Source organism: Neospora caninum, chromosome XI, assembly GCF_000208865.1.
Source record: "Neospora caninum Liverpool complete genome, chromosome XI".
In the NCBI taxonomy this organism is placed as follows: domain Eukaryota; phylum Apicomplexa; class Conoidasida; order Eucoccidiorida; family Sarcocystidae; genus Neospora; species Neospora caninum.
The window spans coordinates 1,613,307-1,631,409 of NC_018397.1; the positions used below are offsets into that span (position 1 = coordinate 1,613,307).

Sequence of the window (18,103 nt, forward strand, 5' to 3'; positions counted from 1 at the left end):
ATGTCGAAAGTCAACACGGATGTGATGAAGGCGTGGGTGTCCAGCAAAATTACCGCTCTCTTAGGTAATCCCTTGAAAAATCGAGACTGCCTCAGCCGAGGCTCCACCCACAAAGACAGGTTTTCACATCTGTATCGTATACATATTTATTTGTATTTCATGGGTATATATGTTTCCCGTTTGCGGACGAGCATGCATACGCACATATCAATACGCATGTGTCAATACGAAAGGATGGAGATGTAGAAGTATGCTGTAGATCTATGTGAAGGCGCATCGTTGAGTTTTCACGCGGAAGACGCCTTGTGAAACCGTGTTTCTCGTCCTCTCTGTACCTATATATCTGTATCTGAATATGTGGATGTTCGATTCTGTACATTTCCTCATGTGGTTTTATGTACAGGCTTCGAAGACGACATCGTGAGCTCGTACTGCATGACCCAGCTGTATCCCGAGGAGGCTTTGTCGCAAGATGCCGACGCCCGTAAGGGACTAAGACAACGCGGACTTGAGAGACGAAGGGCAAAAGGGAAATGACGAGAAGAAAACGAAGAATCTGTCTCTCTTCACCTTTCACTCCTTTCTGGCGTTTCGCTCCTCTCAAACCTCTTCTTGACTTTCGATCCGTGCTTCAAGCCGTCCTGCGTCTCTCCTCTCTCCTCTTGTTCTCGTCTCTCCTGTGTTTCTGTCTGGTGCTTAACTGTTACCGTGTTTCTGCTCACAGAGGCATGTTGACGCCCACGTTGTGTCTTTTTCTTTCGCCAGGCCAGAACTATCTCTGCCCGAAGAAGCTTGTCATTTCCATGACCGGCTTCATCGGCAAGAACGCGCTGCAGTTTGTCAAGGAACTTTGGGAGCTTCTCATTGCGGCGCAGGTACAGTCGAATGCATGCATCGAATCACATGTTGAGCTTTGCACACAAAAAGAGATAGGAATGTGTACACACGTCGGAAGGCTGTTTGGACTTCTGTGCAGAGTATATAGATAGGTAGATCTAAGTAGACAGATGTCTATGTGGAACACGTGTTTTTTGTGTGTGTCCCTTTGGTTTCTGTGTCTCTTTTTGAGTGTGCGTGTGCTTCTTCTCTTTCCTTTTCTTCTGCAGAAAGAGAAGAACGGCATTCCGCCTGCTTTTTTGGAGAATAAGAAACTGGAAATGGAGAGGAAACGCGAAGAGGTACGCCCATGTCTTTCTCGGTTTCCTTTCTCGCTTTTTCTCTCTTGTTCTTTCTCTCTGTGACATCGGTCGTCTCCAGTACGTCGCCACGGTCCTCCCCTGTCTTCTTCCACAGCCACCTTCTCCGGCCGCCTTTTTTTCTTGTCTGTGCTTCTGTCGCCTTTCCTCTCCGCCGCCTTCCGTCTTTCCGCGGCTTCCTCGAGTTTCGCTCTTCCAGCTTTTCTTCTTTTTCGCGGGTTCTCCCCTCGTCGTTCCCGTGGCCTTCCTGCTGTCTCCTGCGTAGCGTGTGTGTGTGTGTGTCTGTCTGTCGCTCCTCCCTTAGCGGCCGCACTGTCTGCGGCACCCGCCGCTTTGCTTCGTCGGCCTCTTCTAACGGTCTTCGAGTCTCTCTGGTGTTCTGCAGGCTGCGAAGATCAACGAAGAGCTGATTCGCAGGCACGAACAAATGATGAAGGACGAGTTCAATCGCCAGGTTAAAGACATCGCAACTGGGCATGCTCAGTCTCAACCTCCCACGGTTCTCGCAGCAGGTAGGCCAGGCTCTGCTCGAACCAGGTTCCCGAGACGTTCTCGCCAGTCCAAAGCCGGAACTTGTTCGCCAAAACAGATCTCACATCACTTATATCGAGAGGTCTATGGATGCATATTTTTAGTTACATATCTGTATATAGATGTATAGATGTAGATATGTGGATGTCGAGATGAATATCGACGCATGCTCACAAACATATGTATATAAACCTATACCTGTAAAAGATGTATGTGTATCTATGTGAACGTCGGCGTGGTTGCATAGGTATAGATAGATCTGCACAACCTTGGTTGGTGTCGCGTCGCCGAAGCAAAAGTCTGTTTGCACTCTCCCCTTTTGAGTTTTTCGCGTTACTGGATGCGCATTTGTCTTTTCGATTGTGCGTGCGGTCGCTGTCTTAGTCTCTTTTGTGTCTTAAGAACTGGGTTTTTTGTCTGCGCTTCAGCTGGAGCCAACCCGGATTCTCTCGGATTGTCGAGCTCGGGCGCGGGCATGCGAGGCTGGGATGCGCCCGGTGGAGTTGAGCCGGTCATCACCGTTCCTCAAGGGTTTGACCGTGCGGAAGAGGACAACGAAGCTCCTGTGCGAAGGCGCGCGCGTAAGCTCCTGGGGCTTTGGGAGGCGACACCCAAACGTGGAGACTCATGCGTCATAGAGAGGGAAGACACTTTTTGCACTTCAGCGTTGCTGTAGGTGTGCTGTGGTCGAGTGACTCACAACGCGGTGCGTGAGGAGTGAGGACGGGGTAGATGTGCAGCTGCGTTTCGTTCACACCTCTGTTTTGTGGGTTTTCGGGACGGTGACACGCGGGAACAGGATTGCGCGTGGATTCAAAGTCTCGCGCGGAAGGAAAATCCCTGTCGGACTTCGCTGATGGGAGCGGAGAAGAGCGTTGTTCCTTTTGGATGCAGCTTCCTCGTCGAGAAGTGGCAGCGAGGCTTCGGATTATGGCCGTCGGCGTCGACACAGAGATCGCCGATTCAAGGAACACCGAAGGAGAGACAGGAGCGCGAGTCGGAGCCGAAGTCGGTCGCCTTCGAGTCCACGTCGAGAACGCAGCAGAAGCCGAGGTGAGACACAGTTATTTTCAGGGATACAGCGCGACGGCGGCCACGTTCTCAGTCTAGGGGAGAGGTTTCTGGGCCGCCAGCAGGGTATTCTGCAGGCGACACATGGTTCTGGAGGGGAAAGTCCCAGCGACGTGAGAGGTGCTGAGCGGAGAGGCTCAGGTAGATTTCAGAGAATGCATTGATCATTGGAGTGGCAGCTAGTCGACTGACGCAAGATCGCGAGCCTCCGCCGTGGGTTGGTGCACCGAGCACACTCACGTTTTTGTTCCTTGTATCCAGCATTGCGTTCGAGATGTCAACGGGTGAACTGACCTTTTGGTGGTGATGTGTCCGTCAAAATGTGAGCAGGGCGCGACCGTGATAGGGAGAGGAGAAGACGCTCTCTGTCCAGAGAACGACGATAGAACGGAGCTTGGGAAGGGACGCGACGCGAGACATCCCTCTCCGTTGGGCAGACGAAGATGTTTGATGAGAAGCAAGCATGGTATTCTCCGGACATGCTAGACGGAGTCGGCGGGAGTCCAGCGGTTCGAGGAACACGTGGAAGCAGTTCCCTCCGTGCGGAGAAAAAGTTCGGAGCACAGGGAACATAGGGAAATTGTCGAAAAGGGAGCACTCTGCTCCCTAAGAATGTCATACTTGGTCAATGAAGACTCTATTTCTGGCGTATGTACGCGTATCGTTTGGCAGACGAATTGATGGTTCATACGTCTTGCTGAGTCAGACACTTGGCCTCTGAAGGCCCACCATCGTGTGGATGTCCTCTCAGCTCAAAGCTGGGATGGGTACGAGAGAATCGAGACGCTCAACAGAGTAGAAGTCCGGAAGAGAAGATGGAAGGTTACAAACAGTCAGGCGGAATGCAACAAGGCGCTCGCAGTAGTCGTATAGCAGCAGTAATCACAGTCCGGCTCGTGAACACGGCAGACAACCAGCTGCGTCCTACACCGAAGGGGAACCAACAATCGAAACAGATGGCACACCATGTAGCCGTTGCCGCTGGTGTTTCTTGGTGTCTGTTCACAATGACAACGCATCATCAGTCCTGGCATCCCATTTTGCCGAAGTGGGCGGGACCAGTATTAATTGCCTCATGCAATGAAAACGATTCGGCCACGTTTAAGCCTGTAAGACGGACGGTCCCCTCAGCGGGCTATGAACTGAGTAGCAGCAGTAGAATGATTCATAGTGGCTTTATGATTGGTGAGAACACAATAGCGTCGTCTGTGTATACGACTCCAGGACCAAATTTCGCCTGCTGTATCAGCGAGGGGTCTCTTAGAAGGAGAGCTTTTTTACGAGCCGGTGCAGGGTTGCTCAGTTAACTTGAAAACAAAGCGCTTCGAGCTCACATCGACAATCAAAGCCTGGGACACTTCGGTTTTCTCTTCAGGACGCCTCATAACCGGTTGGGTACAAACGCGTATCTTACACATTAACGCACATCAAATTCCGAACCACAAAAGGATGCAGCAGTTGCGTTGAGTCACCGGTGGTTATCCACGACACACGGCGAATCAACAGGATTCGTTTGCTCTCGCTGCTGTGGCCACATCGAGTACGGATGCACCTCATCAGGAATGAGGCTCGAGAAAATCAGACGCAGCGTAGGTGACGGCGGACGTGGTTCACGGTAAACTGTCATGGATAAGTTAAACTTGGCGATTGATTTCAAGCTTTGCAGTGAAGGGGAAGCTACATGTAATTGTGCCACCGTTTCCAAAAAGAAATGGATGTGTCACACTAAGAGTACATGGAAATAAGTGACGGCCAAGGACAGCACAGTGTGATGATCCCGAAAGTCCAGCACTGCGTGTCTGTACACCCGGTAAGTTGGCTGTGTCTTCTCTCTAGCGTCTCTGAAAACGGACGATTGCGTGTGCTCCGACCGCTTCTTTTCAATAGTTAGCGTCTGAAGTGATCAAGATGAAGTTGATTTGCTTGGTAGCAGTTGGCGTTTTGCCTGCATTGAGAACAGCGGCGCAGCAGGCTCCAGTAAGCCCCTCTCCATCCATCATTACGTTCTGTGGCGACAGTATACCCGCAGAATGGCCCCATCCCATACAAATTCCCCGAACGGCGCGGAGCATTGGTTCCTCCTTCACCTCAACCGCTCCAAGGTACACACATGACGGCCGTCACGAGACTTAGGGCTAACGCTTTGCTTATACATTCGTTTCCAGCTGCGCATTCGTACCAGGCTGCACCCGTAACAGTTTTCCCCGGGACAGGTCATGCCTTACCTCCCTATTTCCCATTCCGCGACTACGAGCGCGCGAAACGGGAACTGGCAGAAAAAGGTAGAGACCCTCAATGGGATGAGTTGCGGTTTTGTGAGAATGCCAGTTGGCGTTCACTGCACCACAGAAATGAAACCAGAGGAGAGGCCTCGCCCTCCATGCCAACCAGCTGGTGAGGCATACTCTGAATATGAGTGGACGCCGAGGCGCCATGTTAGTTTAAGGCAGACATGCATGGGCAGCCACTGGCTGGCTTGAACCAGCGGAGCGTCGAAAGCAACAAAATCATTTATTCTGACACTGGGCCCTATGGGTGAGAACAACGGTTTCTCTCTTCCCGTAGAGGTATCTGCGATTCGCTTACAATTCAGATATGTCGCCGGCGGACCACCTGCGCAAACGAAGACACTCAGCCTCATTCCCCCCCCGTCGATGAGCACCGAAAAAAAAGCACCTCCACCTCTTCCAAATGTCCGTACCCTTGGCGAAGTGATGGGAGGATTCCTAGGAAGAGGAGCTAATGTGATATCTCCTCACCACTGAGCATCTGACGCCTTCAGCTTCGCTTGGTCTACAGCTTTGAGCAAATACTGGAACGGTGCACCGCTTGGCGCACATCGATAAATTCTCTTCGAGTGGCTCTAGTTGTGAGTAATGATAAGTTTTCTGTCAGCACACACCGCGGAAATGGTGGCTGGGTTACCAACATGACGACGCAACGACGATCATTGCTGGCTACAATGATCCCTTGAAATCCGGTTACTACCCTGTGTAACAGCGCTGTAGAACACATCACCTGTGTGCATTATCGTCGGAAACCAGATAATTTACCGTGCCGTAGGAAAACAGGACTCTGGCTAGACACCAGCTGCTGTTTGCTGCCATGCTAGCGATGATGAATGACCTTGGTAATATACTGACCGCAACACAGCATTGTCGTTTACTGCTTTTCTCTCAAGATCCCATCACAAAACATCCCCCTTCGAATAAGCTAAACACTGAGAAGAGATCTGGCAAGAAGACAGGGTTCTTTGTTCAAATCTCCGTCCACTGGATTTTCATGTGGTCTCTCTCCTCCGTCCGTGCACCGCTGCGCATGCAACGCGTGGCGCGGAAAACGACAAGGTGTGCGTATTTCCACGAGATGGAATTTCTCCCAGGAAGAGGCACAAGCACTAGGTGTGGTAGGGATCGAAAGAGAGCTAATTCTAATGAATGCTCTGCTTTTTCCCGGGATGGTTGCACACTCTGCATACGTTCCTAGCAGGTTGTTGCTGTTGCACACTTCGAGGGGGTTGGCGCGCTTACCAGTCTTCCAACCCCTAGGTTTCGGGGCTGACAAAGCGAAATCGCTTATCAAGTGACTTTGCCTAAGGACCCCGACTGTGTGCTTCTCTGTTCTTGTGAACAAGTGTTTTTTCCGTGTCGTTCCAGTAGTCTCTGTGTACCCGTTGCCGATGCGCTGTGCGCTCAGTCGCAGATAGTTCTACCGCCGGTCCTCCGTGCAGCGGCTGACGGACTTCGGAGCGTGTCGGGGTCTTAAAATTTTCAGCATGATTCTGGCGTCGGTGAGCGCGTCCAGCAAGGAAAACCGAATGTTGGGCTAGATAGTGTGGGACCCGATGAGCCTGTGTGCGTGTCCAACTTCGGGGCGTCCACACCCCTCGACATTGCTCAGGCAGTTTGTTGATCCTCGAGGGCGTGCTCTGTCCTGTTTCGCCGTTGCCGAAACGCAGGGCCTCGTCGCAGTATGCACGGAGACGTATGACCCGCAGACTCAGCTTCTGCTAGATAGGGCGTATGGGCGCACTCCGGGAGAAACCGCAGGCAGCGTTTGCTCACCAGGCGACACCTGCGGGGTTTTGTCGTTCTGCAGCGGCGGTTCCCAGCAAGCAGTGTCAGGGGAAACTCCTCGAGACTCTTTGGGGGTGCCTGGCAGGCAGGGCGCTTTTGGGCGTCCTCCTGAGACCGACATTCCGCCGCGCGAGCCGGACACTTTCCGAAGCGCCCAGCGGGTAATTCATCCGGCGCCGCGACTTGAAGCTTCGTCGCCTGGCCAGGTTGAACTCGACTGCCAGCCTTCTTTGGCGGGTCGCGATCAGAATGGCGCAATCAGAAGCAGAGAAAAACTTCTTGGAGAGATCCAAGAAGTACAGCACCGGCACAAGCGGTGCTTCGAGAACCCTGATCGATGTGGCCGGTGCATCCTTTTCCTCGACAGCCGATCTCTGCTTCCGTTGAGGGAAGTTGTGATTGGCGACATGCCTGACCACCGCGAAAACAATTTGATTTGCTGTTGTTGTTGCAACCGCTGCGCTGAAGGCCTCTGCCGAATGTGTTCCTTCCCGCTCCCCGAGCGCACCTCCCGGCTGGCAGCGCAGTTTCCCTCTCCAGTTCCGCATATTTCTGCGGAGAGAAACGCGCCCGTCTCTGAGATAAGCCAGGAGTCCTCGCAGTTCCGGAAAGTGGAGGGCACCAAAACTGAGCAGACGGATTCACCCGAGTCCGATCCTTCGTGTGACAAGCATTCGACTTCTTCTGGCGCCTGTCTGGAGTTTGACCGAGACCGATCGCCTTCTTCCTTTCCCCTGAGGCAGACAGAACGTTCGATCACACTGCACGATCGCGGCGCTGCAAAGAAACGCGCGGAGGCGCGCCTGACGGGTAAAGGGAGTGTCCCGGATTCTTTCCGATGTGAAACTCTCGCTTTCGCGTGTCGAGACCGACTCATTTGCGCGGTTTCCTCTTTTGCAGGAGTGAAGGTCGTGCAACTCGGCACACTCCCTGTTTTCGCCCCCCACGAGTCGGCTGGCTGTGCTTCGACGGCCTCGGGCGAGAGCGGGTGGCGCGCGCCTACCTCGGTCGCGCCTTCCTCTGATCCAGCAGCCTCCTGTCGCAACGCTCTCCCGGGGAACGGCCACACAGCTTTTCCAAGCCCCGTGTCTTTCGACATCGAGGGGCGGTTCCCTCGACTTCTCACCCATCTCGAGTTCGTCCCGAGTTTCGCTCCCACTGCCGCCCACCTCGACGGATTTCGCCTGCTTGACGCCGGCCAGCTGGAGACTCGTGAGCAGCAAGAAGCTCTTCTCAGGCGTCTGTGGACCTTTGACAACTGGGTGGGCCCCTTGTGTGGCAGCGCCGCCGCCGGGGAGCGACCGGCGCCTGGTCCGACTTCACCGTCTCGCGAGCCCTCGCGTTTTCTCGGACCTTGCACGTTTCTGGACTGTCTGGTGCACTTTCGAGGTCAGGCGCCGGTGCGTCTCGTTGTTGATGTGACGCACGGAAACCGCGTTCTTCGCTGCGTTAGTCTTCTGCCACGTGAGTTGCTGCTGCTCTGTTGCTCGCCTTCGCGCGAAGAAACAGCCTCGCTGGAGACCCCGGCTGGGTCGCCTGAGCAGCGCAGGGAGAACGGCGGAGAGAAAAGAACCTTGACGCTTCCCCTCTGTCGATTGTCACCTTCGCTGGCTCCTATGCCGCCGTCTGCATGCGTCCCGGCGTCTCCTCTTTCAGCAGAGTCTCCCTGCTCTCCGCGTCCCTCTGCGTTCGCCTCCCCTCCGGCTGACTTCGCCCACTCTGGCTCTTCGTCGCTGCCTTCTCCACCTGCTGGGGGCTCTCCTGCATCGTCGCCTTCTTTCTCGCCGTCTTTCTCTTCGGCCCTTCCGCCTTTTCCCTGTCCCTTGCCGCTGAGGAGGATGCCCGCTCCCCACAAAAGGGGACAACCCTCTGGAGATTCGCCGACCTGCGTGGCGGACAGCGACCGTTTGTTCGATTCCAATGAGGGCGCGCCCCCGTCCACACCTGCGCATGCGCTTTCTTCCCACGCGTCCGGCTCTCCCCACGCGGGGAAGAAAGCCGACGCCGAGATGGGAGGCAAACCCTCCTCTCTCAAAAGCAATGGCGGCTCTCAGGCCTCTGCGGGAGCAGTCAACGCGCTCATCACAGCCCGAGACTTCAAAGAGGGGACCTGGAAGGTGAAGGAAGGGGTTCGCTTCCCTTTCGCGGTCTTCAAAAAAAAAGAAGATTTCCGACTACGGTTGACTGCTGGGGTCCATGTCACGCAGCCGTCTCCTGCCCTCGTCACAGGCGCCACAGCTAATGAAAACGGCGTCCCGCTATCTTCTCCTCCCTCGTCTTCGTCCGCTTCTTCGTTGTTTGGTGGCAGGCTTGGGCGCAGAGGATCGATCAACGGGTGTCTCACGAGAGGAACAGACTACAGCGCAACTGATGCATTTGTTCCGGACAAGTCGTTCAGTCACCTCGAGGCGGACTTTCCCGTACATGCGTTCCGGCAGCTGCTTCTTTCGCAGAAGCCTGTCGGGAAAGCAAAGACGGGAGAGACCACAGAAAAGCTGGTTCGCCTTCTCCCGCTCCCCACATGCCCGGAGAGTGTCCCGACACTGGCGGACGTGGAGCGCGGTGTATGCGCGCCTCCTGGCGCCTCGGGCGAGAACCCAAAAGGGGGTGACCAGGCTTTGCCGTTCTTCGACAGCGCCGCTGGAGAAGGCCGAAGCGCGGCGAGGGTCGCAGAGAGCTCCTCCGAAGAGGAGACGAGTGAAGAGGACGACGCCGAAGACACGGAAAACGACCAAGAAGGCGAACTTCATCCGGAGGAAGAGTGGCTTGTGGCGCTTGCGTTGCCTCACGCGCTGGTCGTGGTTGTCGATTTGCATCACCGCGTCGTTGCCAGGTGCGTTTGGCGCGATACAATGGGAGAGAGAAGGGACACACACAAAGAGCGAGACTCAGCCTGGCAAACGCGACGGCGAGATGAACGAGAGGGCGTGCGGTGGAAACTCAGCGAACGAAGAACTGGAGCGGCTGCTAAGCGGTCTGCGGAAGGACGGAGGAAGACACAAAATTTCGGCACAAGCCCCAAGGGGGAAAAAGAGGTCCGATGTCGGTGACGTCCGCTCGTTTGTTCGAAGCCGGAACGAGATTCGGTGCTTCCCTTGTTCCCCCGGAGTTATATGCTATGTCCTTAGTCGCACAGGACGCGTTTACTCTCCATGGTTCTTGATACCACGCCTTCGGTCGTCTCATACCGTTTTGTTCCGCGCCGCCACCTGCCTTCGCGCTGTTGTTTGTCTGTATGTGTCTACCCGCGTCTTAGACATAAATTTGGACTGTCCAAGTCGACGCCTTTCGACCGTCTCGCTGCTCAACGGGAAGGACGCTTTTTGCTGGCCTGGAAGGAACGTCAGTGCTCCGTTCTGGAGCTCATCGATGAACCGGAGGCATCGCCGCGGCGCGCGCTGTCTGCCTTCGCCTCGGCCCCATTCTACGCGCCTTCGGGGAGTCTGTGGCTGAAGTTTTGGCGGCGGAGGCCGCGCGCGCCTCCCGAGTCTCTGGCCAAGAATGACCAGACGGAAGAGAAAAGAGCTGACTCGCTACTCAGCGACGGTCTCGCCTCGTCCTCTGCTCACCCGTCTGCCTCTGCCATGCCGCCCCCGCCTCTGCGGCTGCGACTTCATTTGGAACTGCCAGTCGGCGCCCGGTTCGGCCACAGCGGGAGCAAAGTCGAGAGATTTGTCACGTTTGCTTTCTCTCAAGACCCGTACCTAGGCTGGCTAGTCGTCGTGTCGCGTCGAGGCGTGGTAAGAAACTCGCTGTTATTTTTGGAAGCCGGGTGCTCTCGGCTCGAAGTGAAAACGAACCCAAGTGAAAACGAACCATGTATAGGGAGCGTGGGAGGGGCCGGGCGTTTTTCGCGTGCATCCGGCAACGCCTAGACTGCTCGACACTGGGGCTTCCTCGGGGGGGTGTAGGCGGTTCCGGGTCCTCGAAAAAACAGCGAAGCGACTGTCCATGGAATTCTCTTTGCGATGCGGTGCGGGTACGCTGTCCGACGCACTTCAGAACGAACACCTAATGTATCTGATCGACCTCCAAGCTCAAGAGCAACGGGGAGGCTGTCTCGGGCGCGAAATCTTTCTCGACACAGCGATGCTCCCGGTCCCTACCCAGGCAAGTTCTGCCGTTCGTTTCGTCCCACGCTTTTGTGGACACGTTTCTCTCCAGTCGATGGCCTGTGCTTCTGTGTGGCTCGTCACCAAAACTCTCGTTCCGGCGCTTCGGCGCGCTCGAGTCGATCCCCCACTCGTCAGCTGGCATCGTGTCCACGTCTTTTTGTGTCTCGCATGTGCGTCACTGTCTAGATCGCTTCGCCATTGACACCGTTTCCCACCCAAAGGGCGTCTGTTCCCTTTTTTGCAGACTTCGTGGTGTCTCCAGGGATGCATTCACTCGCCCCTGTCTCCATTTCCACTCCCCTGTCGGCGTTCGATTGCCCTCCAGCCCGGTGAAGCGCCGGCTTTTTTTTGCACAGGCTTCACCAACCCCATTCTTCCTGCATGCCGATTCCCCCGTAACCTCCGCCTCGTTTTCATCTCTGCGTTGCTGTGGTCACTTCCTTCCGCTTTCCGACTTGCGTTCTTCAGATTGAATGGATGCCCCTGACTGCCTCCGACCTCCTGCTGCTGCCTAGCCACCGGCGGTTCCTCGCCCTGTTGACCGACTCGGGTGCTCCACACCAAGAGGAGGCGTTCGTCGCGCCGTACGTCCACTTCAGTCGTCTCTCGAGCAACCGGGAACACCTCAGCCGGGCACTGGACTTTGACAGAGGCAGCACAGACGGGAGTTGCTTCGAGGACTCCTCCGACAGCACTGATGGATCGAACCGCAGCGACAACGAGGAGCACCAAAGCCGCCTCCAGTTTTCGCCCTTTACCCTTCCCTCGCGACGGCGCGAGAGAAGACGAGAGGACAGGCAGCAAAGAAGACAGTCCGCTTTTTCCCCGTTCGGCAGAACCGACGAGCAGAGCGCAGCAGGAAATGAGGACCCGGCGGCTGTCCGGAGAGGCGCCAGCGCATGCGCGACGGGTGTATCAGCTCACAAACGGAGGAAGGCCTTCAAAAAGGCGTTCAGGCGACTGCGCGAGAGACAGCGAAAACGCCTCGAAGCCGCAGGCCTGGACCCCCGGCTGCACGCGCACCTGGAAGAGAAAGTTTTTTACCAGCCCCTCGAGGCTCTCCGGAAGCTCCAGCAAGCGCCGGCCGGCTGCTGGGCCTCCCTGGACGACATTGACAAGTGGAGCGAAGAAGCAGAAAAAGAGCATGCAGAAGGTAGCGGAAGGGCGAGAGAGCGCCAGGAGCCTGTGGACGCAGAAGAACTGCGACCGGGTAGGAAGTGGGTTCCTTGTTTCCCGCTGTTTTGCCGACCGCCAGGAAGTGTGTTGGGGTTAAGCGGTAGTCGTTCCACCTACCGAGCCCAGGCTGATTCGTGACGGGAACGTCGTGGAAAGCACTAGCGCCAGAGCCGCCTTTCCTGAGGCGTGTAGAGGTGTGCAGGGAGAAACCGAGAAACCGAAGAAACGGAGGTAGACTCAGGAAGGACACAGACAGAGTCGGACACGTGTCATCGCGTGCGGGGGTGATGCTGCTTCGGAGGAACCAAGCGACCTACGAGCACTGGAGACTTGGTGTTCTCCCCGGGACTGGTCCTTTGTGCCGAGGACGACGCAGGACGAGATGTGGTCAACAAGTTGTGTGTCGCTGCGTTGGTGGACGACGCGAAACATGCGAGCATAGAGTCTTCCGCTACCTTTCTAGCAAGCTTGATAAACACGCCCTTCTCTGAGACTTGCTTCTTTGTCGGGGTTTCTCTCTTTACACATGACCGGGTCTTGCCTTGTCCCCAAACCACGTTCCTCAGGACTGTGCTTTGCCTATGCTGCATGCAGGAGATATGAAACCAAGCGAAGCGTGCCCGCCTTCCTCTCCGTCGGACCCGAGCTCCTTCGCTTCTTTCTGTGTGCGGTACGGCGGCTACGACCGCGTCGCCTCTGCGAATCGCTGTAAAATCCTGGGGCACCTCTATGCGTCCTATCGCCGCAATTTGGGCCCTCCGCATGCGTCTGTTTCTTTGTCTGGCGGTCTCAGCTGCCGTCGGACCGCGGCGAACGCAGAGGCAGCGGCTGCAGCCGCGACGGTCGCCTATCGCCAAGCGATGCTTCTGTTCAACAACGACCACTGCCAGCCGGTGTATTGGCTAGCTGGACGCTTTGGCCCAGCTGGAGTGGACACGACGACGCCTGTGAAAGCTGTGGCACGAGCTGTGGCAGAAGCCCACGCCCGAGCCGCCTGGCCAGCTGCGGCGAAAACCGAGTCCTCGTCTGCTGCGGGCGACTCGGCGTCTGGTGATTTCCCTCGAGAGGCGCAGGTGCATGCGCCCTCGGCCGCGTGCGTCTCAGCGCTTCCGTTCGAATCCGGTCCCCTTGGTCAGGCGCCGGGGCGGAGCTTGAGTGTGGGCGATGCCATCGGAGCCTGGCAGATGGTGAATGTTTCCCTGGAGTGCGCCACAGCTGCGATGAAAGGACAGTTCTTGGAGAAAGTCCGGAATGAAAGGGGAAGAGAAACCGCGGAGACCGGCCGCGTTTTCCTGGGAGGCAAAGCAGCCGAGACTCCGGTGGCTCAAAACGGGAAGGCGCGGCGAACGGCAGACCCTGACGGCAGCCTCCAACGCGCCTTTCAGAGCACACGTGTGAAGCGCTCTGCAGTTACGGGTGAGATCGAGGAAACGGTCGGAGACGGGAATCCCCCAAGGAAGAGCTCGCGTGCTGTGGAAGCAGAGAAAGAGAACAGGCGACAGGGCCGGGCGCTGGATGAAGCGAGTCAAGGGTCCACAGCGGAAGACGGTTCACCGAAGAAAGTGCGGCAGCCAACGAGCTTCGCCGCAAGATTTCCACGCTTGGCAGGACGGCTAGCGAAGGCACTGGAGGCGCTTGACGGCCAGCGCGAGCACGAGGCGGAGGCAACAAAGCCGTCGGGTCCGCTGCGTGGAAGCCAAACTTTGGTGCACTCGCGTCGAAGTGGATCTACGCGGGTGCATGCGACGGCAGTGGAGAAGCAACTAGGAATTCGTGGTGACGGAGCTCTGCCGGCGCCAGAGAAGGATCGGGAGGGTTGCCGGGCGTGCGAAACAAACGGCGCGGGACAGGCGGAAAGTGCTTCTCACACACATCATCGGAAGAGTCATGGTGATCGGGAGGGAGGGGACCGACCTGAGGCGCTCGCTGAGACTGAGCAGGGGCAAGGCACTTCCAGATGTTTCGACGCGTCTCGGGAAAAAGGAGAACCCGACGTGTTCGCTCCAGAAGACGACCAGAAAGCGCTGGTTCAGAAGCTCGTGTTGATCCGAAACACGGTTGCCTTTGATTCGTTCGCCCCGCCCCTGCGACACCGACGGCGAGAGCTGCCGTCGGATTTCTCTCCGGCGGATGTCCGTACACCCAGGCAAACGGTTGGTCAAGTGGAACTTTGCAAGAAGCAGGGAAGTTCATCCAGACGAGGCCAAGACGGCAGTCCCGAGAGAATGCCGAACCACGAGCTGACTCAAGAAGACGTCGCACGGGAGATATTGAGGGGAGAAGAGCCGGCACTGGTCGGTGGGAAGAAGTATCCGACCATTTGGCAAATTCCGATCTTTTCTCCTGTCGAGTAACGCCCAGTGGAGCTTTTTCGGAAGAAGCACGTCTTTTGCAAGCTTGATCCCTTCATATAGGAGGCGCGTTTTGGTTCGTGAAAAACACGGCGGACCCATACAGATCCTCGTACTCGATGCACACTCAAGCCAGCGGAAATACTTCGAGAATGGAGATTGAACTTTGGCCTGGAAGTTCTTCCCACATTCTGGTTGCGGCCTCCCCCATAAAAGAAGACGCGTTCACAAGGGACAGACTGGGAGGCTGGAGGGCCGCGGGGATATCCCATGCAGGGGCTGAGAATTGCTGCAAATGCGTTTGTGGGGTTCGTAGATCAAAGACGATGGTTTTCGGCTTCCGACGGTGCCTGCAGGGGACTGACCTCAGATCCTCCACCGAGCCCAGGTGTTGGGCAAGGCTCAGCATCTCGCATGGGGCGTAAACCCATGTCACATCTGTTCCGTGCGATGCACGTCCCAGCCTTGGTGAGAGGCATGACAAGATTGAGATGTTAGGGGATTTTTCTAGGGGAACCAGAACGGTGGCAGTTGTTCTCCAAATGACTCCAGGTGCTCCGATGGTGGGGTGGAGGCAATGCGACAGGATGGTATTTTTCCGAGAGTATCGGCTGGCTGACACCAAGTGCTGGACGAGGAACTTGTAGAAGAAGTTGTCCCGTGCCGGTTTCTGTCAGCAGTGGTGGCGATAGTGAAGCCGGTGTGAGACACTTTTCCAGACGCACTGTCTGCAGGCATTTTCATCGATTGAAACTGTCCAATCTTCGCATACGGTAGTCATGACTCCCAGGCTTCGACGATTGCCACGGGATGAAGCCGAAGTTGGCCGGCTGTAGATCGAAATGCCGCCCCTGGAGAACAGCAGAGGCGACGCCGAGGCACGGCAACAGTCCGGTTTCTGCATTGTGCATTAGCGTCTTGCCAGTACGCAGCGTATCCACTGGTGTTGTGTAGTGGGACTGTTTGCACGGTCGGGGGTCGATCCGGCTGACAATGCTGCGTACAGTTGCCACAAGACTGTCGACCTACTGAACTTGAGAGTCGTGTCGATTCACACCGGATCCACGGACCCAAGCAGACGTGAGAACGCACTGTGTCTCACCACGATGCGTCAAAAATATTATGAAACGTGAGAACGCACTGTGTCTCACCACGATGCGTCAAAAATATTATGAACCCTACTCAACACAAGGCCGAACATCGAAACCCGGAGGCTCTACATCGCCAGACGCAGAGCCCAACAAGGATGTGACTTCCAAGGTTCTGGTTTTCTGCTGTTCAGTTCAACCCAACATTGCTTGTGAAAGTCATTGCTGACTGCAAGCATTGTTGCACAGGGTTCTTCGCTATTTTGGGCGAAAACGTGGAACCTGCCTTCGGCGTTCTCACCGAGGACGGTGTCCTCGCTGTCCTTCACCACACATGAGACGACTCCTCGTGTCGCCTTCGTTTGTATCCACCGCAGTTTTCACCCAGCGGAATCCCCGCATTTTATCCGTTTTCCCACTTGATTTCTCCGGAAGACTACGGGTACGTGGTCACAGGGGCGCACTTGCTTACCTAACGTGTTGTGGCAGGAGTGCAGGTTATCAACAGTGATCCCGTGTCCAGAGGTCATACCTCGTTTCTCTCACAGAACCCCTCCTTGCTCGGATTCTATGACCAGAATTTCCCTTTTTAAATGAGAGGCACGCAAGTCCAACGCCCGATTGGCAGCAAGTTGGACAGGCAAGCGAGGTCTGCTGGCCGACAACACAGAATCCGGATGAGTGTGCCCAAAGGCGAATAAACGGGTTCATCAGCTTCAGAGAAAAAAAGCAGCCATGCATATCAATCCACAGACCAAGACAAGCGACAAGCAAAGAGTAATTGCATTCTGAGGCAAAAAAACAAACTGATCGAGAAAAGAATTCCGCCGCCGGGACTTGAACCCGGGTCGCGCGGGTGAGAGCCGCGTATCCTAACCACCTAGACTACAGCGGATGTTTGCAAGAGCTCTTCGCTCTCTCTGGAACTTTCGGAGAGTCAATGCTAAAGAGTCGTTTTGGGGACACCCTGTAGTCAATTATTTTTCAGTAATGCGGCGAGACGTGGTTCAACTTCCTCCAGAGGAGGCGGGGCAGTTGCGCTAGTCATTTTCGAGTATGGGTGTTTGTGTGCCTGCTCTCTCGTGGAGGATAGTGCTGTGCAGATCACCTGACTCCTTTTAACCCCCGGCAAAACGACTGGCGTCAGTTTGCTTAATTTGCCGTACGCAATGTAAGCTAAAAGGACGCTCGCTCGAAGACCCGGTCGGGTATCGTAAGGCTCTTAAAAATGCAGACATTGCAGGCGGCCTTGCAGGGAAGAGCTTCACTGGCCGAAGGGGGGTGTCTTTTTCTCGGGCACAGACCAAACGCTTCGAGAAAGCTTTTGACCACAGGAATTCCTGTTTCGGTGGCATCGTCGAAAAAGCCGCCGAGCCGTGAGTGTACGCGTTCCATCTCGTAGAGTGACCTTACCAACTCGTGCATGCAGCCCACTACGGCGCCGAGCTCACAGCGGGATGCTCCCTCTCCAGTGGTTATTCCGGACAAGTATATGAGAGAGCGGCGTCGAGGACGCTTTCGAGTCGTAGAGATTGCCAGGGCCATGTTTTTCTCTATTCCGTGTACAGCGCCTGGCGAAACGGTCCGAAAACGTAGCCGACTTTTGCCGCTGGGATGCCGTTTGGTTTCATCCGCTGGACCCGTGGCGCATGCGCTGAGGATCCAAGCTTCTCTGCAGATGAAGAAGATACGACGTCAGTCGCTCCGCCTGTTACACACTTGCTTCCTTCTGGGATCGGAGCGCCTTTTTAAGACAGGAATTTCCAGCCTGGTGTGTAAGTTTTTGTCGTGAGTATGGGGAAACGTGGCAATTAGCACGTGGCCCGATTTCCGTGACGCCGGGCCGTGCTTGCAGGGGTCAGACGACTGTTTCGTGGCGTTTTCAGTTTCCACCGATGGAAGAACACTGCGAAAAAATGCGCGGTCTGAGAGCCAGTCAAGCCGGGGGCATTCATTCTCGACTCACCGGATGGGCCAGATAGGGCATGGGGATGTGTAACCGTTCGGTTCTCTCGTGGTTGCTTGGTCTGTGGCAAGTGGACAAGATCGTTCAAGACAGACAGCTGCGGGGGGCTCTCTTTCGTTTTTCTCTCCCATTTTTTCACTGTCTTCTTTTTCTCCCTCCCCTCTTCCAGGAACGCTCTTTTCCCGTACTGCTCGGCGGCCGAGAAAAAACGGAAGAGCGCGCCGCGCTACAGGCGGCCTAAGCTGTGCGGCAGGCAAAAAGGGACAACAGGCGGAGCAACTCCGTTAAACCCGTCCCTGAAGTGTGCCTCATTCCAAAGAGCTTTCTGAAAGATGGGGAGGGCACCTTCCGGCTCGTCCCCGAGCGGGGTTCCTGGGGTCTCCTGCGGCCCGACGCGTCGTTCACAGCCAAGGCGCTGCAGCCTGGTAGCAGCTTCTGTCTTCATTGCGCTCGCTTTCCTTTCCCAGTCTCCTTCATCGCGCGACCTTGCGGTCCCCTCCCCTCCATCGCCTGTCTTTTTTGCTGGCCCCTCG

The 18,103-nt window shown here is 55.9% G+C and overlaps 3 protein-coding genes and 1 non-coding gene across 4 annotated transcripts; 3 read left to right on the forward strand and 1 right to left on the reverse strand.

Annotated features, from left to right (window-relative positions):
- On the forward strand, positions 1–3,184 carry NCLIV_055120 (hypothetical protein; the record flags this gene model as incomplete). The annotated part of the gene is made up of 8 exons (XM_003885066.1): positions 1–64; positions 404–484; positions 766–875; positions 1,107–1,178; positions 1,582–1,708; positions 2,156–2,308; positions 2,622–2,780; positions 3,129–3,184. The coding sequence occupies 8 exons, from the start codon at positions 1–3 to the stop codon at positions 3,182–3,184; spliced, it is 822 nt and encodes a 273-aa protein (XP_003885115.1).
- A 1,522-nt stretch (positions 3,185–4,706) lies between these two features.
- On the forward strand, positions 4,707–5,278 carry NCLIV_055130 (conserved hypothetical protein; the record flags this gene model as incomplete). The annotated part of the gene is made up of 4 exons (XM_003885067.1): positions 4,707–4,775; positions 4,828–4,900; positions 4,964–5,080; positions 5,148–5,278. The coding sequence occupies 4 exons, from the start codon at positions 4,707–4,709 to the stop codon at positions 5,276–5,278; spliced, it is 390 nt and encodes a 129-aa protein (XP_003885116.1).
- A 1,364-nt stretch (positions 5,279–6,642) lies between these two features.
- On the forward strand, positions 6,643–14,519 carry NCLIV_055140 (conserved hypothetical protein; the record flags this gene model as incomplete). The annotated part of the gene is made up of 4 exons (XM_003885068.1): positions 6,643–9,707; positions 10,131–10,614; positions 11,458–12,199; positions 12,760–14,519. 4 exons carry the CDS (start codon positions 6,643–6,645, stop codon positions 14,517–14,519), a joined length of 6,051 nt encoding a protein of 2,016 aa, XP_003885117.1.
- A 1,907-nt stretch (positions 14,520–16,426) lies between these two features.
- NCLIV_t130006 lies at positions 16,427–16,499 on the reverse strand. Its single transcript has one exon. It is a non-coding gene; the product is annotated as a tRNA-Glu (tRNA).
- Positions 16,500–18,103: the final 1,604 nt, after the last annotated feature.